Raw genomic sequence first — 26,232 nt, 5'->3', positions numbered from 1 at the left:
ATGCATGTGCATTTAGGTTGGGCTCTTTAAAAAAGTGTCATATTTCTTTGAATCATTAAAAAAATTGGATCAGGAAACTAATTAAGATTAGGCACCTGTCTATAAAATGGGTTAATGATAGTATCCAACCTATAGGTTATGAGAATTAAATGAGGTAAGATTTGCAAACTCCTTAGCATCATACCTGATATAAAAGAAACAATAAATTTTAGCTATTATTATTTTTATAAGTATCATTAGCAATAGACCTTCATTAATAATTTAAGGGATTAGCGACAGCAGCCAAAATCAAGATCCTCTAGTAATGTGCTTACTTCTGTATGTTCCAGCATACTTTAGGGACTCATTTCATTAATTATTCTTCATTTTAGACAGAATGTCTTCTGTGGGACTTTCTTCTCATCAGTTTTCCAAAACAACTTTTCAGTAATTTCCAAGTTCTATTCATTTCGTAAATGTACCTTGATGTTTTTTCATGGAGTCTTTATTAATTGCTTAGAATTGAAAAGTTGAAAGCAAAATTTGAATACATGGAGAGATATATATCCCCAAATTTATATGTACAAAGACATACATACATGTATGTATTTATACATTTATTCACTTCACAATTTCGTAAGCCCAAGTATCTGCATTAATGTTGGAGTTAACAAAATATGTCTGGTGAACATAAGCATTTCCTTTCTTGTATTGTAGTTATTTATGTATATAAGTTTTATAAAATACCTCTACCCCACTGTAGGCTTTGAGAGGGAAGAATTGTTAGCTTACTTGCCCTTGTATCCCCTGGGGCCTGGAGCAGGCTTGGTGAGTAGAACAGTGTTTGTGAAAACGAGTAAATGAATCTACAAAACACTAGGTTTTTCACAATAGAGTCCTTTGCACATTTGGTTTGTGAATGTATCTACTTATGAAATACATTTGTATTTTTAATCTGTTAACATTGTAGTTTGCTGTTAATTAACATTTTTACACAAGTCCCACCTGGAGTACATGTTAAGGTAAATATGTAACCACACCTCCATTTCTTAGTGTTCATTTTTGTGTTATACAGATCACTCACCTGAAATTTTGTGAAGCAGGGGAACATGTTTGCCTTGTAAACAGTACTGCCATACTCCCAGAAAATATTAATATCAATAGGATGATAGTGATACCATAACATGGATGGGAAATGTTCTCACCAACAGTCATCTCAGGAATTAAGCAATGTGTTATGTTTTTTAAGTAACACTACATAAAATAAGAATTTTTTAGTATTTGATTAAATACAATCACTTGAATGATGCTGTAATGTTTCTCCCTCTATTTTTTTTTTTTTTTTTTTTGAGTAGAGGATCATAAAATAGGATATTACAAGTTGGGAGGAAAAATTAAGTTACCACCGAATGGGAGCAATTAAATACATGTCAGAGTGAGAATTGTGATGAATAAAATGTCACGATAATGATGATAATGCCTATGGTTTCTATAGGCTAGTATGAAAATAATTTTTATATTTATAAAATTAGAAAGGGAGCCCATTGGAGGCTTTTCAGGTACCTTATACATTCTAAATGGGTTTACTTAATACTGCATGCCTTAGGGGTTTAAGAAATAGAGTCCTTAGTTTGGTTTTTAAAGGTAAAGAACTTTTGGTTTCTGATGCCTTTCTGTTACCCAGCACTTAGTGGGGCATTCAGTAAATAGTCTATTGATTACCTGTGTCACTTGAACTACTCTTAACCAGTGACTTGTTATTCCTAGTGGATTAAAGGCATACTTTAGTTTAAAAATTAATTCTTAATAGTTGAATTGTGATATTTGCATCTCAGTTATTTTTCTTAAAATTCAAAAGAGGAGGTTAGATGTACTCCAAGATTAAATGGAAATACGAAACCTGATTGACTTTAGTAGCACAAAGCTAACTAAAATTAAAGGGTATCAAAAACTATCTTCTTAATAAAAACCTTAGTTTATTATATATTTTAAATTATTTTTTATTTAGTATTAACAGGTAGGTCAATGGTCAGTCAGGAAAACAACTATCATCAGTCATGCATAATTAAAACAAAATATTGTCCAAGAGTTTAGAGTTAATATAGCTTAAAGAAAAGAATCTGATACATAAAATGTACACAAATTAGTACAAATGGTATAGTTATACAGCTTTTGATTAAAAGTAAAACATTATATTATGTACAGTTATTGAATTTTTTGTGAAGAAATTAAAATTAAATACTTAAAAATGACTTGGCATAGTAGTTTATATAGTGAATTCTAAAAGTATTAATTTAACATAAATACTCTTAAAACAGACAAATTATAAAATAAGTTCTTGCTAATGGTTTTCCATATATAGAAAAATTAGAATCTGGTACTTTTTTTAAACTTTATTTTATGTTCAAGAAGAGAGTTTTCTAAGAAGAAATAAAATACTGGCATTGTAGATGATGAATTTTTTTCAGTACCAAAAAAGTGTATACATTATTAGACATTGTATGGGTGTCAGTGGGGGCTATATTTTCTATTTTTTTTAAATAATTGATCCATATAAATACTGTAAAGTATTACAATGATATAAAATATTTAAAGTTTGAAAAACTTAAACATTGCTGTAAGATTACTTAGGCTCCAGTATTATTTTACTTTGGATAATAAACCATCGAAGACATAGTAGTATAATGAATATCAAAAAACAAAATGTCCTAATTAAGAATATATTTAATCACTTTCAGTATTAATTTTTCTACATTTAAAAACCTTCAATATAGAGTCTCTGGTTATTTAATAATATACCATGAACACTTTCATTAAAGTAGAAATCAGGATACGATTATGAGTATATATTATACATTTTGAATAAAAATTTAACTATTTCTTTCTTACTTTAAAATAATGATTAAGTGTTGAAATATTGCTTATATGTTTTCTTATTTAAATATCACAACATACTTATAAAGGAAGTAGGACAAGTGTTAAAATTCCAATTTTACAAATGAATAAACACAGGCTTAGATGTTTAAAGACTTCCTTTTGGTTATGAATAATAATTATGCCTTGAAAATATCAAAGCTTGGACTGGAACTCAGTCTGAGTTCTTGTTCAGTATACTTTCTTCATGTTTCTAATTACATAGATATAAACTACTCAGTGATACAGATTTTATTTTATTTTCAAGGGACTCTAGAACATTTCATTTTGGCCTCATATTGAATATGTTTGTCATAACTGATACCTCTAATTTCCAGGGACCACTATTTCCTATTTATGATCCATTCTCCATTGCATTTTACCCATTTCCACTGGGAGAAAAATGTGTTGAGTAAATAATGGAAAGTTCTAAGAAAAAAATCACATGAAGAAAAGAAAATTAGGGAAAGAATAATGAAGTGAAAATTAATCTTTTCCCACTTTTACACTATTGCTGTTGTCTTTTGTTATTGACATTTTTGTTCTGCTTTGATTCCTTCTTCCCTTCACTCTGTACCCCAAGAGAAGAAAGTACCAGGGGATGATAAATATGAATGCTGATTCTATAGCCAATTGCACAATGGAACTTGTTACCAACTCACCTGATTTGGGGTATAGGAGGTCAGAAGAAGATAATTCTTTGCAGAAAGAAGTATCTATGTAGCAGTAGTTTGAGAGAGAGAGAACGGACTGCACAAGTCAGGAGAACTTAAAATTCTAAGGGTCTGCTTTTTGTCTTTTTTGGTTTTGTTTTGACTAAATATATTCATCACAAGTTTAAAAAAAATGTGTATTATTTTAGCATTTTTAAGCATATATTTAACTTTAACAATAGATTACCTTCCCTCTTATTAAAAAAAAAAAAAGAAACTACTTAAACAACAACAACAACAACAAAAGTGAAGCATTCCTTTCGGACAAATAAAACATCCAATTTGTATAGGTAATTTCCAATAATAAAGAGCTTTGATCGCCCTCGATCAGCATCTCCCCCACGGTGTTATGGGGGAGAGCTAACCTGTACACCTTTAGTACAAAATAAGCTCTTTCAGCCGACGGGTATTTGATACACACTCTATTTCCTCTAAAAATTCTAACTGGCTTTACTATTCCACAGAATGCAATAAATTTCTCTTTAATGTTACATGAAAGTTTCTTCCTATGAATTGAATTCTGAGGTTAGTAGAGTCAGTTAAAATATGAAATATTTTTTAAAATATTTGATAAAGACAACTGTGAAAAGTAAATATGTTTGACTAGATGTAGATAGAAATACACTACACTAGCTGTAGTGTATTTGTAGGAAAATAATTAAAATCTAGATACAGTCTACATTCAGAAGGCTTCACAAATATCTTTAAATTCTCATTTCACTTTGAGGAGCAAGAAACTGAAAGTCTGATAATCTTAATTGGACCATTATGTGGTACAAGATAGGGTGCAAGTTTAATCAGAAGTCATATTCACTATTTTGTTGACAGAAAAATAACTTTTCAGAATATTTTTTAACTGCGGGGCTTCTTAATATCTAACATGACAGTGTTATTAAATATTCATTTTACCAAATATGTTGTTTTATGAAAACTATTTTATCTTGGGTTTTTTTCTGAGAAGTGCCTCTTCAGTTCAGTGTCCTGCATAACATGGTTTGAGAAAACCATGTTTTCTATTAAATTTTATTTTAAAAAGTGATTGAATTTAGAATATTTTTAACACATCTTGCTAAGTGCCAAAATTAAAATACTAGTCTCCACATTGCTTATGAACTTAAACGACAACAAATACAAATCTGTAAAATGGTTGTGAAAAAAAGTTACATGTTTCTGTAGCCGTCTATTTATTTCCTAGGTGTTGTGTGTTCAGGCAGTTCACTTAAGATTTCAGAGCCATGTTATTTGTAAAACAGGGATAAATCTGTACTTAGAATTGCTGTGAGTATGAAAAGAGGAAATTTACATAAAGCACTTGATGTGGCATAGGATATAGTAAGTGATTGATGGATTTCTGTGGTTAATACTATTATTATTATTGTTTTAAATTTAACAGTATAGCTAATTGTTTCAGAAAGTCATTTTTTAAATGAAAAAAGAAACCCAGAAACACAAAAATCACAAGGTAAAAATCGGAAGAATTACTACTGAGAAATTGAGGCGTAAGAACATTAAAAGAGATGAGCTCTAACAGGAGATAAACTTTGCCTTCATTGCAGTTTTGTGTAAGACAGAACTACAAACAAGAATAGTTTCACGGGTACCTCATTATTGTCAGTGAGCATTTATTAGACTCACCCACGAGTGTGCCCTTGTAAGGGTCCATTAAACAGACAGGATACTTATTCTTTCGAAGGATATAATGAGATGCATTCTCTCTATGTATGAGCTTTCCTTTCCATACTGAGTTTGCTATGTTGGAAAACTGTTTCGTGTTGCTGTGGGAAAATAATAAAATAGTAAAAATTTCTCCTCTCGTTACAGATGAGATAAAACTCTTCATGTGGTTTTGAGATACAGCCTTTAAATACTAGAATCCACTACCATAATCTAGGTGATTCCTTCATGAACCGTAATGCATATCTTCAGTTGTCACAAGCAGTCACAATTTGAGCATGTAAGGGGAAAAAAAAGGATTTGAGAAACAAATGGTAAATATATGTCAATATATTGAAGGAGAGGAGGAGGGAAAATAGTAGTCTGGAGAGCGCTCTCAGGTGCTAGCTATCCAGACTCATACTTAATCCTCATCTGTTAACTGTCTCTTCAGAAAGCTGACTGTTCTCCCTGTTGTATCTTCAGCACTTAGCACAGTGCCTTAATTAAGTTTACTGCGTTGAATTGAATTGTGCTGAATTGATGACTATTCGTAGCTTTTTGTTTTTAATATAATTTCCTAACGCTGATGTCATACACGTGGTGAATGTTGTCAGTGCCTAGGCTGCAGACTGTGCCTTGATAAGGATTCCTTATAAACTGTTTACATATGTGGTCTTGTCGTAGTTCAGATCACATGTACAAAACCGGAAAACACAAACAATTTAAAAATGTAGAACAGTAAAGGGCTTAGATGTCAGCAGAAAAGCATCGTATTTTATTTTGAGATACACTTTTTAAAGAACTTGCATAATTTGTTCTTGCTTGTAATCCTCAGAAAAGCTCAAAGTGGGGAGAATTGTAGAAGAAATAAAATAACCAAGATTAGGTAGCTATAAAGTAAACAGCCTAAAGTGAGATAATCTGTTGTTTTTGTGAAACTAAAACATTAAAGGGTTGATTTTAGTGCACAGAAGTGTTAGCACTTCTAGAATTTAATATATTAGATTATTTTCCAATTATAGGCTATTTTCTCAGGACTCATTATTCTTTTTTTTAAAGTTCCCTAGTAACTGAGCACCTACCCTCTATATATTTGTATCACATTCATTATAAACTTATATCCCGCATAATAGTTACAATACCTGTGGGCTTCAGGGTAATGGCTAATTTTATTTCATAAATGCCTGTGGCTTATTTATTATAATTAATCCCTTCTTTCTTGGGGGAACTATACATATTCCTGATAATCTCAATGTAAACAAGGTCCTGGGGTGAGGACTAGCGAATGTTCAAATACATACCCACGATCATCATATACTTCTAACAGCCCACTTGAATTTGTTGATCTTGGCTCTCTAGATACTTCAGGCTGGTTAATTCCTCGTTGTGGGCTGTCCTGTGTGTTGAGGATGTTTGGCAGTATCCTAGGTCTCTGTCCACTTGATACCAGTAGCACCCAATCCCCGGAATTATAACATCCAAAAAGGTCCCCCGTTGTCAGATGTCCCCTGGTGCTAGAATAACTGTAAAATATATTTGGTTAATGACTTCATTACTTAGATTTTATGTGCACATTCCATTGTTGTTTTATTTGTCCTTTAATAATGTAGATTCTAATTTCATAGTTAAGCTATGTTATTTCTCTAATCAGATAAACAAAATTTGATTAAAACAGTAAGTCTAAAAAATTTTATACACAGAATATATATCCTAGTTTTTACATAAATTTTCAGTCATTAAATTTCTTTTCCTTGTGTGAACTGCAGGAATGAAATAGATGATAGGAAACAAATTATGATAGCTATATATATGAAGCATTGAAGTTACATTTTAGGGTAATTGTAAGTTGTAATTCACTTTTAATTTCAAACGTGTATTTTCTGTCTCCTCATCAATTTAACCTAGATAAACAACATAAACAAACAAGCAAAAAACACATTTTTGTTCTCTACTGTAGAGAGTAGGCTAGAGGAAAAGGATCTGGCCAGTTGGTGCAAAGTTAAAATTTACAATATATGGTGTAAACAAAACAGATGTTGTGCATTGTGTCATAAAATGTTTTCCAGTGACTGCATTCCAATTTCTATTATTTTTATATAAGAGCGGGCCAAATAGTTTTGCTCTGTTTATTGCAGTTCATGTTATTGTGTGATTACTGTATAAAAGGGAATCCAACATACAGACTTCTACATTGCTCTTCAGTATGACTTTAAGCTATTATTTAATGTGGAGAAAAATGATAGTCACTAGATTTTCATGAAATTTTAGTATTTTTAAATGAATGTGTAATTTTGATAAATCATAATAGACATTCTTGAATAAGCAAAATTTAAGTACGATACATAAGATAGAGTGCATTAGTACCTATAATAAGTTAAGATGGTGTCCTGATTTTTTTTTTTTTTACTGTATTCTGGACATCATTCATTCATACACTCAGATATTTCTTCAGCACCTAATATGTGCCAGCAGTTTAACTATATTTCAATTTGCTGCAAATAAAATAATTGGTTTTCATGAATTTGATCTGAATTATATTCATGCTGTCTTATTATTTTATTCACGTCATTTGTAAGTGAAGTCAGTTACTCCAACAATAAATTGAATTCTATTAATAGTGTTGTGCATATTAGATTTCTACACAAGGGGACTACTTAACTTGCCTGTAATTTCTAGTGAAAAATGGACCTGATCACAGGTTTATTTTTCGTAAGACTTCAGCTTCATTTCAGGGCATACTAATTATGATGAATAAGTAGAATTGACACAAGAAGCATAAAAACATACTAAATTATAGATAGAAATACTTGCATTTTAATTACACTTATAGAGATGGGTATACAAATCTTCTAAGGAAGTATCTGAAAAAAATAATGACTTTGAAGTTTCTGGGAAAGTTCACTAGAAATAAAAAGATAAGTTTTTAAAGAAATAATAAACATAATTTAATAAAATGAAAATGACAAGACACTTTCTATAAAATATAATAACTTGTAACTGGCAATTAAAACATGTTGAACCATATGCTGCATAAAATGCTCTTTCTTGATGTGTATATAAAGTAAGAGCTAAAGTATCATTTTTGAAAATACAGAAGCTTTCAGAACTTTAACTTGGTGCTTTGAGAGGTGGCAGTGTTCATTCATTGATTTCATCCAGGCTGCAAGCATTCTTTGAGTGCATCCTAAATGCATACAGTTCTGCCAAGTCTCAAGGGAGAGTAGTAAAGATGCTGTCCGTTACAAGAATATTTGATTGTAGCACTAAGAAACACACCTATGAAAGAGTTATCAATGTACTACATAGCAAATGCCTTATAAAAACAATACATGATATTTAAATTGAGCCAAGAAGGAATACTCATGATACAGAAACACAGAGGCAAAGTAAGATTTGAGGTGGAATTTGGGGTATGTGTCGAATTTGAGTAAGGAGAGAACATAGGTTAGTCTTGGTTCTGTTAAAGGATGTTTTCCAGCCCTGCCTGGGAAATTCTTTCCTTTGACCTTGGGAACATTTGTAACTGCTTCAGGTTTCAATTTTTCATCTGTAAAATGATGGAGTTTTAAAAATTCTATCACTCAAGGCTTTCATGTTAGATTAATCTTGCATTTCAGCTTCAGCTAGTGTCTCTTTGCTGATTACTTTTTCTTCCAACAACATATCCAGGACAAGTCCCAATTTCCTGAAATGTCCATTTCAATATCATGGATTCAGTACACATTCATTATACTTTTTTGAGTTATTATTGAGTCTATTGCCAATACCCCGATATCAAAATAATATTTCTATTGATTATAGTTAAAGATATACATATTGGATTAAACTTTTCCTGTGCCTTATTTCTTACATCTATTCAATTAGGAATGACTTTGAAATCTGTTACAGCTCCTTATTTTCATTTCTACTGGTAACACAAAGTTCTAGTATTTATCTCTTTTATGAACACTTACTTATTTTTGTATAAGCAACTTCCTATATAATAGTTTATTCCTAGTTAATTTTTTCATGTCTCCATGTTCTTTGCTGTAGTTGATTGGAAAAGATTTGTACTTAGCTATGTCCCAAGATTTGGCAGAAATATTTATGTATTGAAGTAAAACTGATTGTTGATTTATTATTTAATCCATCCTCAAGGTTATTGTCACTTTATAAAAGTATTCTGATTCTGTGACTTGATCTGAAATTCACTGTATGCCTTCCATGCTTAAACTTCTGGGCACCTAGCCTAATGAGATGGAAGGATTTCCTAGAGAGTGCCCAAAGCATCCTAACATGAGCTTTTTAATTCTTCAGGAATTTTCAAAAGAGAGAGAATGACAATGGAACTATTAGACAGTCTTTGTTGACAATGAGGAAGAGCTGATGGATGAATAAGTGGAGAATTATAGCCAACAATCTCTTAAACAAAAAACACTATCCAGTGAACTCAGTATAAATTCTGCAGCTACATTATCAGATAATTTGAAAAATCTTCACACCTTTGGACCTATATGAGCCAATGCACCCAATTACATGAAACTGCTGCTGTCTTTGTACTTATCAATCTATTGCTTGAGGTTAAAAAAAAAGTTATTTAATTAAAACAACAGATAAGCCCAGTAAAACAACTTGCAAATATTTATCTCTCTTAGGTAGGCGTCACCATTGTTCCTTAGGAATTCAATTGCATTCTAAACTTAGAAAATTTCACTTTGCCCTAAGGGTGACCATGTATAATCAAATGTCTGAACTGCGTGGTGTGAAGTTATATCGTATACTATTGTATCTATAAATCTCTATACTATGTAGTATAGATCATATACTACTTTTAGGAAGTTATATCTGTAGGCCCCCAAATGAGCACTCATCCTGATTAATCCAGAGTGCCCAAAGAAACACTATATTAAATCTGTGCTTTCACTCTCTCTCTCTCAGGCATACAAACATACACACGCACACACTCTTCCTCTCTGAAAAAAATTTTTTTTACAGATAAATTAGAGTCAACTGTACATTCTGCATAGGAATTGTATTCTAAAAGAACTTAGTTATGGAAGAAGAGAAATGAACAAATGTGTTACAGACATGTACTAGAATTGCTACGTGAGACTTGAGTTTATGAAACCCAAGTTGTGGTGGGAGGGCTTGGTATACTGATGATTGAAATGACTTTTGAGCCCTGAGAGGACCTTGACTTAAGACCACAGTAGTAACAGAATTTTGAATAAATTCACCGACAAAACCCTAAGAAGTTAGATTATACACATTTTTATGTAAAAATTCACAAGTGGATACTATGGGAGGATTCCTAATGGCTAATGAGAAAGTATTTTTATATAGTCAATTATTTGTAGCCAAAATACCATTACATCTCCAAAACACAAAATAATGTGCTGAAAGTTTTCTAAATAAAACTCTTTTCTCTAATCAATCATCTTTTTTGAGGAAGTCATTTAATAAGTTTGTCTGGCTGTTTCCTTTAATGTAAAGAAAAATTATTTGAAGAAATATCGGAACACTTTCATTATAAGGATAAAATCAGTCATTCAAACAAATAGTGCATATTTTTGTTTGTCCTTTATTTTGTGTTGCTTTTTATTATATGTGTTTGTAAAGTAAATATTTTGCAATTATTAGAAGATTGCTAATCTAATCTTTATGACAAATGTGATTCATAAGAAGATCTGCATAATGTATATATCTTCTTTTGTTTAAAGTAATCCCTTGCTTCAAAAAATCAATGTAAAACTGATAGAGAAAAGATATAGTGGTCAGCAGCACATAATATGCCCCTTGTAAGATGTAGTACGACCTTGCAAGGTATAGTGTGGTCCCGCTCTTTCTTATACACAATCATAAGAGAATTTCTAGTAAATAGGAGTCGATTTTAATGTCTCATTACTCTTTCCGCACTTTTTCTGTTTTTGCCAAAGGATCTTCACGTAGGCATAAGAAATCCTCTGGTGAATTCTGCTGGGGTTCCCTACAAGAGAGGAATTCATGAGTTCATAAATCTTTCAGTCCCTTCAATTTATCTGGAGAATTATGGATAGCATGCCGGGTAGGAGTACATGGAACAGATCATCTTGAAAAATAATGCCATCTCCATAATGGGGAGGTTGCTATTTCCCAGTGGGGGTGAGCTGTTTAGATTGTATAGGTAAGAACCTATTGCAGATTGCTGCTGGCAGGGAAAATCACATTCTTCTGGACTTTCATATTACTTTAAATGTATTTCAGAGGCTGAGACTTTAATTACGTCAAAAATAGTACATACAATCACTGTCACAGAAATTTTGATAAAAATGGACAAAAGAAAGGAATTTCACAGTTAAGTGTATCATTCTCTTATTTAAAAACTCTGATGTATGTGGTGTTACAGAAATGCAAGACTATTAAAGGATATTTTATGCTGTGTATGCTGATACTTTAGATACAATGGCAAACAAGAAAGTAAGTAGTCTTCATTGGCTTGTTTTGCATATTTCTTTTAAATTTGATTATTATTTGAAAGTAGGAATTTGTATTTCATCATCCTTAATTAAACAAAACAGTAGTTAAATTACCAATCATTTTTTTCTATCATTTCTCTTTTATCTGAATGTCACAATATGCATGTATATGTTAAGGCTTAAAAACCATTTTCTTCTTACTAATTAGAGAGAAAGGTTAAGTAGTTACAGTTCAAGGGTAGTGTATTAGATTTCTACAGAGAAACAGAATCAATGGGTTATATGTGTATATCCTGTGTATGTATCTATCTTTTTATCTATTGATCTGTCTACATAGTGAGAGAGAGAGAGAAAGAGAGAGAGTTTCATTTTAAGGAATTGTTTCCTGGCAAGTCAGAAATTTGTATTGCATGCCAGTAGGCTGGAGACCCAGACAGGGTTTCTATGTTGCAGTCTTGAGGAGAATTCTTCCTTCTTTGGGAAACCTCAGTCTTTGCTCTTAATGCTTTCAACTTATTGGGTGAGGCCCTCCCACTTTATGGAGTGTAATCTGCTTTATTTAGAGTTTACTGATTTAAATGTTAATCATATCTGAAAAGTACCTTCAAAGCAAACTCTAGACTGGGTTTAACCAAAAAAACAGGACACCATAGCCTAGCCAAGTTGACACATAAAATTAACAAATACAGGTAGTAAAAGTCAAGGTTTTGTTATCTCTGATATTACTACAAATCTCCCAAATGTTGAATGGAAGATTTGGGATATTTGTTAAAAAAAAAAAAAAAAAGGAAATCAGATATTAGAATAAATCAGACTTTCTTTAAAGGTATATTATTATTATTATTATTATTATTATTATTATTATTATTATTATTATTATTATTATTATTATTTTAGCCTATGCTCCTTTGTCTGGAACTACATGTCTCCTCTCATTTTCCCTTTTTAAACTCAATCTAATTTAAATTTCTGTATGAATATTAAGTTTTATTTCATATTCCATGCTCATATTCGTATATATATACCTGAAATCCTGTATCTATAATTTCTGCCACAATGTTTGGTTCTTATTTGTTCTCCAGTTGTTTCATGTATCTGTCTTGTATTTCACATGATCACACATCAACTCCTTTGAATCAGGAGCTTGGGTTTATATTTTCTTTGTAGACCCTATAATCTTAAATTATTCTTACAATTCACTGTCAGTAAGTGTGTGTGAAGTTACTGACTCAATGTCATATTTTTACATTTCTTATAGGATAGCCGGACCAGTCATAAAAATATACATCACATTGAATTTGAACATGTTAAAATAAATTACTGAGTAGCAACAGAGGCTAACTTTCTGGAAAATATGGTAGCAAAACAGAATAAAATAGTGTATTTTCACCCTTTCTATTCTTGTAGGATTGCTACTGCATGATAAAATTTCTTTGTACTATTTTCCCACAGTATGATAGGGTACCAGATGTTTCCAAGTGAAAATGAAGGCTCTTTTCTAGCCTTCAGAACTGTGAGAAAATAATTTTTTGTCTTTTAAGCTGTCCAGTCTGTGGTGCTTTGTTATGGCAGTCCTAGCAAACCAATATAGGAGCCAACAATGTGCAAGTAATTATACTTCAGGCAAATTATAAAAAGGTGAAAAAGATATACTTCTTTCAAGAGCTTACTTGATACATTACTGAGGAATGCAGTATTTATAAAACATACTCAAATTAGTTAACTCCTTTGTTCTATAGCCTTTATCATATATGCTAGGCATCATGCTAAGAATTGAAGATAGGATGAATTCCTCCCCTGCTGAATCAAAGCTAATGGGACTTCACCCCTGCTATATTTTGCCTTAACTATAAAGTTCACTTTTTATATTTTAAATTTTTAAAACTTTTATTATACACTTTTAATAGTTAAAAAAAGCAAAAAAATACAAGTTTACATATGGCATTATCCAGATTCTATAAATATCAGCATTTTGCCAATCTTGTTTGCTGTAAACACATACTTTTTTTTCCTTTGCAAATATTTTGAAGCAAATACCAGGTATTATATTAAGTCACTCATAAATAGATTTAAGAAAATACTACTATTGCTACCGAGTCCAAATTCATTCTGCTCGCTAAATGACAGGCCTATATATTGTGAGTTGAGGTATTGTGGCAAGGAATAACAACTTTATTCAGAAAGCCAGCAGACAGAGAAGGTGACAGACTAATGTCCTGGAGAACCATCTTACCCAAGTCAGAATTCAGGCTCCTTTTATACTGAGTAGGGGAGGTTGCAGTTGGTTGTTGCAAACTTCCTGGTGTTGTAATCCTTTGTTCTTGTCGTGGTTTACCTGTAAACCTCCCAACAAGACAAATGTTATTGTCTGTTCTGCAACATTTTATCTCTGTATGAATGCAAAAGTGTTATATCCTTAAAGATCAGAGCCTTGAGAATGGGCCCTTCTATATATTTCAGGTTATAGGCAACATTCTTTTACAAAAGGTGCCAAACCAGCATGACTAAGCAAAAAAATAGAGCACAAAGTTAGAACTAAAGGAACCGGTCTATATGGAGTCAGATTTGTTCTTCCCTATTATGCCATCACAAGTAACATTAACAATAATTCAGTAATATGTTCTAATAACCATTGAATATCCCAAGCAATCTTAAAATCACCAAAAAGTTTGACAACCAGATATCACATGATTCTTGATGAGGTAAAAAGAAGCAATATTCAGCCCCAAACATAAAATAATCTTGCCAGAGATAATGAGCATGCTTCTTTTCAAGTTTCTGAACTAATCACACATTTACAGGAAATATAGGAGATAAGACAAATATTTAAACAAAACAATGAGGGTTTAATCAGCCAAAGCCAGAAATGGAAAAGTCTGTAGGAAAAATGATGTTTCTTCAGTGGTGGAATGGAATGAAAAGGGACAAGTGGAGGTAGCTTTTATAGATTAAAAGAATGTTAGTAGGCATTATCAACAAACGCAGTGTGTAGGCTTCTATGAACCTTGATTTGAACAAAACAGGTGTATATGTATATCGTAAGGCAGTTAAAGAAATTTGAATATGTACTGTGTATTATTTGACTTTTTAGAAGATCAGTATTTTCTTATTATGTATATTTTATATCAGGATTTAGTATTCTACAGAAAGTCCTTACATTTTACGTATTTCTAAAAATTGGTAGATGTGAATATGACCCCTATGATGAATCATGGCTGCGCACCCACAATATTTTAATCAGAAGTTTCCATTTTTAGTGTTCCAATAAAAATATTATTTAAGCAGCAGAGAAAATTATGACCTCTTATGAAAGTAAGAGTTAACAATTTATCTGTTATATACAGTTAGTAAGGTATTGAATACTATTCAAAAATGTTCGAAGGTAACTACTTCATAATCTATAAAAGTAATATGTTAACACAAAAATGCTTGCAAATATATACTAAATAGAAATCAGTTTGTGGCTCTTTTTGCCCTAACATGTTTATTTTTAAGACAAAAAATTGGCATAATCTTTAAACAAAAAAATAAGAATTTCTTTCTGTGAGATTATTTGTCATATTCTTGCATTTATCTCTTCAATAAATAGCCAGAAGAGTAATATTATAATACATTAAGGGAATTATTATATATTTGATAAGTAAATGTATTTAAAATATGATTCTAGTTCTTCTGCTATCAATGAATTTTTCATTACCCAATGAGCTTAAATACTAGACCAATCACTCATTCATTTATTCAACAGATATTTTATTTTTGGTCCCTAGAAATTTCAACAAAAATTATCAGGAATATATTAGAAAAGCCCATTGAAATTTTACAAATGCATAGATACTTTAAAAATTGCTTAAATTTGCAAAAATTTCTTATTTCTGTATAAAAATCCTCATGTGATTTCCTTGGGAAGATGAAAATTTCTGGGGTACTTAGTAGGAGCATTTATTTATTCAATTTTTTTGTGTTCGAGCAGATTCAGAATGATAGACCCTTTCCAGTAATAGCGAGCTCTTTGGTTCTCTTGATCATTATTTAAAATACTGGGTTCCATCCATGAAGCACTTAAATTATAGACCAGTACTCTCTATAAAGCATTCAATGTGCATTATTAATATTAGCATTAATTTTATTGCTTAGTTTTTTATTTTTAATTATATTTATTCAATTTTAAATTAAACAGTTATTTGTGTGAATATTTACTGAATATTTACCTAATGCCAGTCTCATTAAATGTCTAGAGAGCAAGGGCCAGAGGTTACCAGTATCTACTCAACACCTAGCACAGACCCTAGCTTTCAATTAAATGTATTTCAATTAAATTTATGATCATATTATGCATATTTTATAGATTTAGAGAGCAAAGACAAGAGGAGTAAACTAATTTAATGACCTCCACAGAATTAGGAAGTGGCAAAGATTAGATTTCTGTATATTGGCTGCAAAGTTTATAATTTTTTGCACTAGGTCTTACTGATGCTCTTTTTTTCAGTTCTTAGCCAAGGATTTTATAAATAAATAAATACATGGGATAAAAAGTTTTACCATTTATCATATGGCAAATGATTCTGAAAATATACCTTATTTTAGAAGAACAATGAAAAACTTATACTTGTTCATTAAATATAAGAACAAGAGAAAAGCATTTATTACTATTTTTGTGTAGACTATATTGACAGAGCTTTTAGCAGGTATCTACATTTGCCCCAAACCTCCAATATCTGCTTCCTAACTGCTCTCCTTGCTGCCACTCATCAACCCCTGGCCCTCCAACAACCATTTCTCAACAGAGCAGCAAAGTGTTGAACAATCATTATTACATGGGTAAGTCAGAAGATGTCAGTCTTCTGCTCAGACTCTTCTAATTACTTTCCATCTCATCAGATGTAAAATCCAAAGACCTTAAAATGACTGACAAGGCCCTGTATAATCTGCCCACAATTGATTTGATTTCATCTCCTACGGTTCTGCCTCTGGTTTTCACCTTCCTAGCTAATTACTCTCCTTTCTCAAGATTTTTGCACATGTTGTTTAATCTTGAAACGTTTCTCTAGTCATCCACTTAGCTTGCTTCCTTATTTCCTTCTGGCTTCTAATCAAGGGTCACCTTGCCAATTATGCTTTTCTGACCAGTGCTATCACTGCTTGACATACTATGTTTTTATATACTTATTGAAAAATATATATGGATGTAGGATGTAAATTCATAAGGGAAGGGGTTTTGTTTGATTTGCTTGCTTCTGTATCTCTGGCACTTAAAAAAGCATCTGATACAAAGTGTGTGGTAAACATTTGTTGAATGAATGAATGAATGGGTATTTGAGAGAGGGTTTAATAAGTGTGCTCCTATCCATACCTCTAGATACTTCAAACTGTATTCCTTACAGGAGGTTTAAACAGCAGAACTCAAAGAATTTGGGGAATTTTAACTTAATTATCTACAGAAATATAATACTCACTGAAACTCAGTTTAATGTGTAACTTTTACATCCAGTTAGGCATCATCTCTTTGAAATACCTAAATTTCCATCCTGGCACAGTTGCTTACTGTTTGACAGTGAGTAAGTTATCTAAATTTTCTCTTTTCTAAAAAGTAAAATGGTACTAAAACTCTTCTTGGTACCTTCTCTTTTATTCATTTAGTCAACAAGTACTATTTATTAAGACATTACTACCTGGCCATGTACAATTGTGCAATTGTTTTATAGAATAATACGCAAAGTACTTGGTTCAGAATAAGATCTCAATAATCAAAAATTATTTGTATTTGCAGTGGGTCAAAGGACATGTTGACTGTAATTTAATGGTCAGGTTAGCCATTATTTCATAGCAAGGGTCTACTGACACCTACTGCATCTTTCTCTCACCTGAACTAGAAGGGGTTGTCAAGCAGTGATTAAGAGCATGGGCTCTGGGGTGGGAGTCCTGGATCTGATTCTGGCTCTTGCACCCATTGGCTGAGTAATTTGGGGCAAGTGTTTTGTTTTACTTATTTATTTTTAACTTCTCTATCTTTATTTTATTTGTTCGTAGCGAGGATGGATAAACTAGCTTCTATATCATTTCATGCCACGAGGGTTAAATGAATCAAAATAGCTAAAGTACTTAAAAAAGTGCCCAGGTGATTAAAGCTTTCTTTGTTAGCTGTTATCGGTCCTATATTTTATTGCATTTAATTCCTAACTTACACAATACTTCAGATCCATTGAAAGCAGATGGTATGGAAATCTAAGATAAAATAAAGCTTGACATATTTCAATCAGTGATATTTCATGAATTTCTCATCAAATGCTTAATACTTTTAATCCTTTAAATGTGAGTTTTGCTAACAGTATAATGAAAATATTTTCCCATTTTCTCTTGTTACTGATGAATCTTTATTGACTGGAGAATTATCATGCCACTGTTGTGTTCTGTATTAAACCAAATTTACAGTGAATGTGGAGTGGACAAAGGTTGCTTTTAATTTCATTTAGTCATTCAACACACATTTATTTATCACCTACTTTGTGAGGAGCACTATGCTAATATTTTGGTTACAAAATAAATAATACAAAATATGGAATATTAATAAACAAGGACACTGTAAGTCTTGTGGAAGCTTACTCCTATCTGACAATGACAGCCACAAATGGACATGAAAAATTCTGAAGTGAAAAACAATCAACATGCTTCTCAAAGCAAGTAGACAAAACTTTGTAGAGAAGGCAATGCCTGAGGGATTTAAATAAGTAAGAGATCTTTAGGCAGACTAACGGGAAGGGATTCTAAGATAGGGGTGCAAGTCACAGAGACATAAAACGATAGCATGTTTGGGGCAAATTAAAGTTACTACATTATTGTTAGAGTAGAATGTGTGGAGGAGGCATGGCAAGAGGTGAGGCTTGAGAACGGGACAAGGATACTACAATAAAGGTATTTTTAAGACTGGAGATAGTTTGGTTTTATTTTGTTGGCTGCGAATTTTTTCAAGTATCAGAATAATCTAGTCGAGATTATATTTTAGAAGAGTAATTGATGGAAAGAAGGAGCAAAAGACTGGAAGTAGGATTGTTACTTTAGGTTATTGCAAATAGCCAATGAACAGATAAAATCAGTCTTATCGAATGTGACAAAACACTTTTCTGTGGTAAGAAAACTGCAGTCATCTCATTGCAAAAATGGGATTTAAGTATTTTGAGGGAATAAGCACTTTATGACAAATACTGGTAAAGACTTTAGTAGGATATTAAATAATTAATACTTTGATTTCTTAAATTAAAACTTGTATTCCATTTATATAGCTATTTACTTTCATTTAAGATTTAGTTTTTTTAGTAAGATAGAATTTTATTTCAATAATATTTTGAAACTTACACTGAGAGATTACAAAACTTAGTTCTAGAGATGTGTATTAGACGTCTAGAATTTAGAGTTGTTTTTAGATTACTGGAATATTTACTTAGGAATTTTGTTAAAATGAAATGTTGTTGTTATATTTCATCACTGTATATGCAGAGAATTTTATGCCAAGCTCAAATATTACTGTCATCTAAATGTATTTGTCATATATTTAAAGTTAATGTTTGAATTTTCTAAATAAATAGCAAAAAGAAAAATCTTATAACCGTAGTATTCTTCTATTTTATTTTGAAATAATGTAATTTAATAGTTGATGCCTATTTGGCTATGGTATTGGCAAAATCTGTCTGATTCATTAAAATATAAATTAATGTCATATTACATTAAAATGTGCTGCAGTGTTAGAAATTATTGATGCCATGGCTGTTCCATTGACTCAGAAACTTAGTAGAGTGGTGACATGAAAGAATCTCCTTTCCTGATGGAGCTCGTATTGTTCCAGTAGAAACAGCGTTATAAGTCTTTCAGACTGATACATTTTTAAAATAATTTTAGCTAATTATGGAATACATTATTTAAAATCTGTTCTAAACCCTTCTCAACCAGTCAGGAAACTTTATTGGGCTGGCTGACCCAGCATGGAAATTCAGACAGTGTACAGTTGATCCTTATTATTTTATTTGCAAGTATTATTCAGTATTTGCAAATTCTCTTTGGTTTATTTGTAACCCTCAAATCAGTACTCAGGGTACTTCAGAATCATTTGTAGATAAGTGCAGAAGAGCAAGGAAATTGAGTCAGCCTGTGAGCACATTCCCAGGTGAGGTCAAACAAGGCGATTTTGCGTCTTTTATTTCAGCTCTCATACTGTAAACAAGCGTCCTTTTTGCATTCTGTTTAGGGTCTCTTGTTTCTCATGGTTTTTGTTCATGATTTTACTGTTTAAAATGGCCCCCAAGCATAGTGCTGAAGTGCTGTCTAGTATTCCTCAGTACAAAAGGCTGTGATGTGTCTTATGGAGAAAATACATGTGTTTGGTAAGTTTCACTCAGGCAAGAATTTTAGTGCTGTTGGCCATGAGTTCAATGAGTTAATGAAACTTCAACTCATGTTAAAGCTGTGAGTTTTAATGCCTTAAATGTTAACGGATTTTAAAACAGAAACTCTTACCAAAAAAAGATTGGCTATGTATTGATCAGATGATGAAACATTGTGACCAGAGGTCCCAGGAACCAAACTTTGTATTTTCCCCACAGGCAGTGGTTCAATATTTGCTGATTCAGTGGTTGCAGCAACTTAATAGAACATAACAACCGTGAATAATGAGAATTAATTGAACTGACTGTATTTACAGTTCCTAACTAGTAATTTTTGGCAGTGTGAGGTAGAAGATGCAGAAGCGGTGTTTTACTTTTATACTTAATATATTAAACAATGTTGAAAATGTGTATGAATTCATACTGTTGGGTAGACAATTCTTGAATCGTGTATCATCCTGTGTAAAATAGAAGAGGTTTATAAAACCCAACAGATCTAAAATCTCTTCCTCTCTCAGACAGTTAAAATAAAAGATAGGCTATGTCAGAGAGAGAAAGTTCTAAAAAGGTGCACACCTCAAAATGAGTAACGGAAAAGCTAAGGCATTTGTAACAGCCTAGATGAAGTAATACTTCCTTGCATCCTAGAATATATATTTTGAATATGAATAAATGAGGAACTCACATGTGTTTGGAAAAAGTTTTCTACCACATATTGTTACCAAAACAAAATAAGAATTCTGAATAAAATCAATTATTAATGAGACGCATAGAATTAACTTGGGATCAGGAACTAAATATGGTGCACTGGAAAATCAGATTAAGATGCTATACTTAGGTAAATCTGAAAGGATAAATCTAGCTTTCCCTATAAATCTCCTATTAACCTAAAACAAAGAGAATTTAGTTTCCCATTCCCATTTAAATTAAAAACCTTGATCAAGTATATACCAACAGCACAATGGTATTTATCCAGACTTCACATCATACAGAAATTAATATGCTTATTTTTAGAAATAACTTGAAGTGGCATAAAACAGTCCTATAAGTAATGTAATATTTGAGATTCTTAGTGCGTATAATTAGATAGTGGGAGTTGATAAGTATAGTGGATGTAATCCAGTAAATTTATACATGTAACAGATCTCATTTTTCTACACTGTTAGAATTGTAGTCAAGTTATAGTTTTATAATATTTACAGGAAAAATAACTTTATTTACTTAAGGAATGTATCTAATATTAAGAGTGCTTTGATGGTAACGCAGAACTGAGACTATGACAGACTCTTTCCCAAAGTCTGACAGTGAAAACAGACACATAAACCATTCTTAAAAATTCTAGATTATTTCCCATTTAACCCTCAGAACAACCATATGAGATAGATATTATTTTTTCCCCCACTAAATAAAAGCTTATTCATCCACCTATTTAAGGCTTACCCCTTTAAAGAATCAGTGTAACACTTTCAAGTTTAGTATTTGTAAGGACATGTTCAGTGATTTAATTGAGGCAAGAAGTAACCTTCATGGTGTACAAATAATTTGATATGATTTGTAGGACCTATCTTGATTAAAAAAGCAGACTCATTCTACATTATTATATATTCCAAATATTATCAGAGTCGTATTTACATAGATATAGAACATGTTATTGAAAATTATTTTAAGATACATAAATAAGGGCATATTTTGTTTATTATTCATTTTTAGCTGTCCTTAATTTATAGCATGATACATTTGTCTCTCTTAATGGCATAACTAGTATGAGTTTAATTAACATATCTTTCACGAATCATATTACATAATGGTTTTCAAATACAGTATTAATATAAAGCAATCTTTTGTCCTCTTAGAACTATATTATCTTACTTTATAGAAGCATAACATCATACCCTGACAACTTAATAACACTATGCTATAGGAGTATTTACATATAGGTTCTTTAATTTGCCTCCTGGGAGAGTTAGTGCCCCTTTCTTTGTAGCTATAACTCTTTGCAGTCGTGTAGGGCAGACCAGGAATGAGACAGAGTTTGAATCTCAGCTTTATCATTTACTAATTTTCAGTAACCTTGGGCAATACAATTAACCTATCTGGGCTTTCATTTTTCACATCAGACAAATGGAAATCAAGTATTTCCCTGCAAGTCCATGTGAACTAAGATTTCTCTCAGTGGCTTGGAAGACTTCACAGGGGGGGAAGTGAGGCTCCTGAACATTACTAGGAACGGCAATGCAGTGTAGACCTTTTAGGAAGAGTATCTTACTGAGAAGTGTCTTTTTTATTCCTGTAACTCAGTCTGATCTGATTACTAAGCTCCATGGTATGAGGTACAGTGTTAGTTCTACACCACTGGTTTTATCCTGTCCAGTTTCCACACTTTATTTTTCTGTTACTCACTCTTTGTGTTTTGTGTAAGTTTGGGGAAGAGGAGTACCTTGCTGGACTGTACCAACATGTGAGGCTTTTTATGAAGAGTGGAAGGAGGGAACACTGAGGACCAAGAATGGTTATTCCAGATGAAATGCAGTAGATCCACATCATTAAAGGAGTGAGAACTGTAGGATACACAAGTCTCTATCTGAAGTCACATTGCTAGGTCTCCAGTGACAGATGAAAGGGGACAACATTGCCCCAGGAGCACTTTTCTGACATCAGTGAGTCAAGTACAGCTCCACTTCTATTATGGTCCCTGATACGTTTGTTTTACTTTTATTTTTATTTGTTTTATTTTTTAATATATTTTTATTGACGTATAGTCAGTTTACAATGTTGAGTCAATTTCTGGTGTATAGCACAGTGCTTCAGTCATACATGAACAGACATGTATTCGTTTTCATATTCTTTTTCACTATAAGTTACTATAAGTTAGTGAATATAGTTCCCTGTGCTGTACAGTATGAACTTGTTGTTTATCTATTTTATGCTATCTCCAACGCCTAATTTATCCCTTGCAACCTCCTTCCCTCCCTGGTAACCATAAGTTTTTTTTCTATGTCTGTGAGTCTGTTTCTGTTTTTTAAATTTCATCAGCCTAACACATAGCAGATAATAAGCAAATATTTACCAAATCAATGCATAATTTTGCATTGTTTGTAGAATCCACTGTAAAATTAAAGGAGAGGTTTTGAACTGTTCATGCATTTACATGATTATAGATTCAATTATATTGTAATTGTTTGCATGTCTGTCTCTCCTACTAGAGGCTGAGATTCTTAAGGGCAGGGGCCATATGCCATTCCTGTTAGTATTGTTAACATTGACCACAGTGCCAAGGAAATGGCTGTTGTATGATGAAGGAGGAAGGAGGAAGATGTGAGAAGTTCTTTATAGAGTCTCTACTGAGTAGTTTGCCTAGTAAACGTGATGATTTGACATTTTCAGAGCAGCTGATGGAAAAGTAACCAGTTACAGATTATTAAACATTTAAATCACAAATAACTAATTTTAGATAGGAAACAAAAAATGAAATATCATCTTCAGGGTGGGAGAAACAGAAGGGAGTAAGGAAGACAATTACCAGGCACCTACTGTGTGCCAGGTGCTGCCAGGTGCTGTCCTGGATCTTTACTAAGTTATCTCATTTAATGCTGTTTAGTGCTTATAGGAACCACACAGAAGGCAGTTATTAACTCCATTGCATGTATGTATTATTCATATGGGACTTGCCTAAGGTCATGTGACTAGTGTATATCAAAACCAAAGTGAGAATACACATCTCTAGGCCTTCCAAATTTCTCCATACCACCAAGCCTCCCTAATAAAATAGGAACAAAGGGCCTAACATAAGAAAATTGCAGACTTTTCTATTTTACGCTTCTAATAATTGGAAACTGAGTAGCAATGCCTCTCATTGTATAATATTCTAGAACATGTGCAAATCAAAATTTTTAGTCTGATTTATATTTACTTGATAATTGATTTTAAATATTTGATTCTCTGGTTTTAGAATCCTCATCAGGTCTATAAACATCTGCTGTCTATAAATAAACCTTCACATATAACAGAGTAGTTCACTCTTTAGAGAAAGTTCTAGAGAAAACTATAAAAACACACTTGCTTTAAATGATTTGTAGTTCTGGAATTTATCATGATTTTTCATATGTGAGTCTTAACAGTGAAAAATTAAGGTATATGATATAACTTTCTTTAAACATTCACGTGTATCTCTTATATTCAAAAGTATTTTCTTTACTAGTATTGCATAGGACCCAGATGGATCTATATGTTGATATGACCATACTCAATTTTAACCTTCATGTGTGGAAACATTTAGAAAAATACATGTAACATGGTACGTTAAACAAGAAATAATATGAAAATAGTAAACATCAGAATTTTGCATTTTCCAATTATAGCCAGAAATGTGTATTAGAAAACTCAGCATAGTATAGAAGCCTTTTTTTCTTTTTCTTTTTCTTTTTTTTACTATCCTGAGCAAACAGAAACTAGAATTATAACAATATAATTTAACCCTGGGTTAGAATCCTCAGGTGCAAAGCACACAGTATCACTTGAATCTTAATTGCTCTTTCTTCATAACAGAAATCTCTGTAGATTATTTTGTACTCTGAAATTGTACTCTGAAATATTAGGAAAATGAATCTTATCACATCAGGAAAGGCTTAGGCAAACTGAAAGTGACTTGTTCAGACATTCACGGATCTCAGTGGAAAGAGAACCCAAAGACAAACTTGTTAATACCCTCCTTCATTTCTCTAGACTCTATTTTATAGCATAGAAAGTCCCTTTTCAGAGGGAGATAGTCCATAATCAATAATGAATACCCCAAAGATAAAAATCATAATTTAGACTATGATTGAACACTCAGAGGAGAACCAATTATTGATAATTTCCAATGATAGACTAGATATTTGTAAGGCTATTTCAAAACCGTATTTAGTACAGTCTTCAAGTTAATTTTTTTAATCTTCATGATCTCATTTTAAAAGATTGATCTTCACAAATACGATTTGCTTAAGATTATTCCAAGTTCTTAACTCTCTCAGATGTTGTCTCCACGCATAATTAATCACGTTACTTTGCGCACAGGACCTAGAGTGGCTGTGTTAGTAATGGAATTAGTAGTAGACTCCCCAGAACTCACTTCATTCATCTCTCCCATTATTATGTATTTTCTATCCCCAGTAAGTAATTTTCCTTACTATTCAGAGTACCGCACTTCCTGCCTCCAGATCTTATTCATTTTTTGCTCCTTCTTCCTGAAAATAGTAGTACACACTTTGGATTTCATATTTTAAAAGTGCATTTGAAAACATTATTTTATTTCATATCATCTTCTTTCTTTCTTTCTTTTTTTTTAGTAGAATCTTTTTTTATTCAGAAAAAAACCCCCAAGAAACAAAAAAGTATTTCCAACCACACACAGGAAGGGTATGGGTAGGGGGAGGTGTCCATCCAGCCCTGGCCCCTGCCCATGTGGTTTTGGCAGCAATAAGGTGTGTGGGGTAATATATATAAAATAAAATGGTGTATGTGTGTGTGTGTGTGTGTGTGGGAAGGAGAGGGGTGCAAAAGCAGTGGGGAGTGGTGGGGGGAAGGGACAGATGAGGTCAGTACTGGGAACACCACAGGAGGGAGCCATTTTATAACATTTCTCGTTGATCATACCACCGTGGGCACCTTCTTTGCCCATCAGCAGGACTAGCGTCTTGGCAGTCATGGCGACAGTGATGTTGAAGGTGGGGGCTCCGCCCGTGCTCTTGGTATGAAGATCCATGGTAAATTCCCCGTCCTGCAGCAGTGAGTCCCGGATCATAGAACATTTCTGGCTGCCAAGCGTTAGCCCATTCACGAAGAAACTTGACCTGTCTTTGCCAACCAGGACACCAGCCTCAGCAGGCGTGATGTTAATGAAGGTTTTCCTGGGGACGGCGGCCCAGACGGAGGGCAAGTCCTTATAGCCCAGGATGGCCGCGTCCTGGCGGGTCCCGTCCTCCATTAGGTTGTCGATGTAGGCGTGCACCCGGCCTTCGCGCTGCTACTGGGGCTGCTTGCGGGGCTGCTGCTTGGGCCGCGGGCGGGGGAAGGCGGAGAGCTTGGGGCACGGGATGCTGTCCGGACTGCGGCTCTGCTAGCTGTCTATTTCCTATCTTCTTGCTGCCCTCCAATTCATCCATCAGAGACATACCGACCTTCACAAAG

General features: G+C 32.7%; 2 protein-coding genes and 1 long non-coding RNA gene across 7 annotated transcripts in view; 1 reads left to right on the top strand and 2 right to left on the bottom strand.

The window, feature by feature from the left end:
* The window catches only part of NEGR1 (neuronal growth regulator 1), a 779,356-nt gene that overhangs the window by 14,497 nt on the left and 738,627 nt on the right, over window positions 1-26,232 (top strand). The gene's annotated exons all lie outside the window — the stretch shown is intronic.
* Window positions 5,887-22,802, bottom strand: LOC116668081. Its single transcript, XR_004325161.1, has 3 exons — window positions 22,180-22,802; window positions 10,205-10,211; window positions 5,887-5,896 (listed from the first exon to the last, which is right to left on the bottom strand). It is a non-coding gene; the product is annotated as an uncharacterized LOC116668081 (long non-coding RNA).
* The window catches only part of LOC102524451, a 64,331-nt gene continuing 63,475 nt past the window's right edge, over window positions 25,377-26,232 (bottom strand). The window contains exon 2 of the mRNA XM_032494785.1: window positions 25,377-26,068. Coding sequence (XP_032350676.1) covers window positions 25,388-26,068 — 681 coding nt within the window. The 3' untranslated portion in view covers window positions 25,377-25,387. The remainder of the gene's footprint in view (window positions 26,069-26,232) is intronic.

The sequence above is a fragment of the Camelus ferus genome, chromosome 13 (genome assembly GCF_009834535.1).
Source record: "Camelus ferus isolate YT-003-E chromosome 13, BCGSAC_Cfer_1.0, whole genome shotgun sequence".
In the NCBI taxonomy this organism is placed as follows: Eukaryota; Metazoa; Chordata; class Mammalia; order Artiodactyla; family Camelidae; genus Camelus; species Camelus ferus.
The sequence above is the reverse complement of the archived record's forward strand: the minus strand, read 5'-3'. Positions and strand labels throughout refer to the sequence as shown.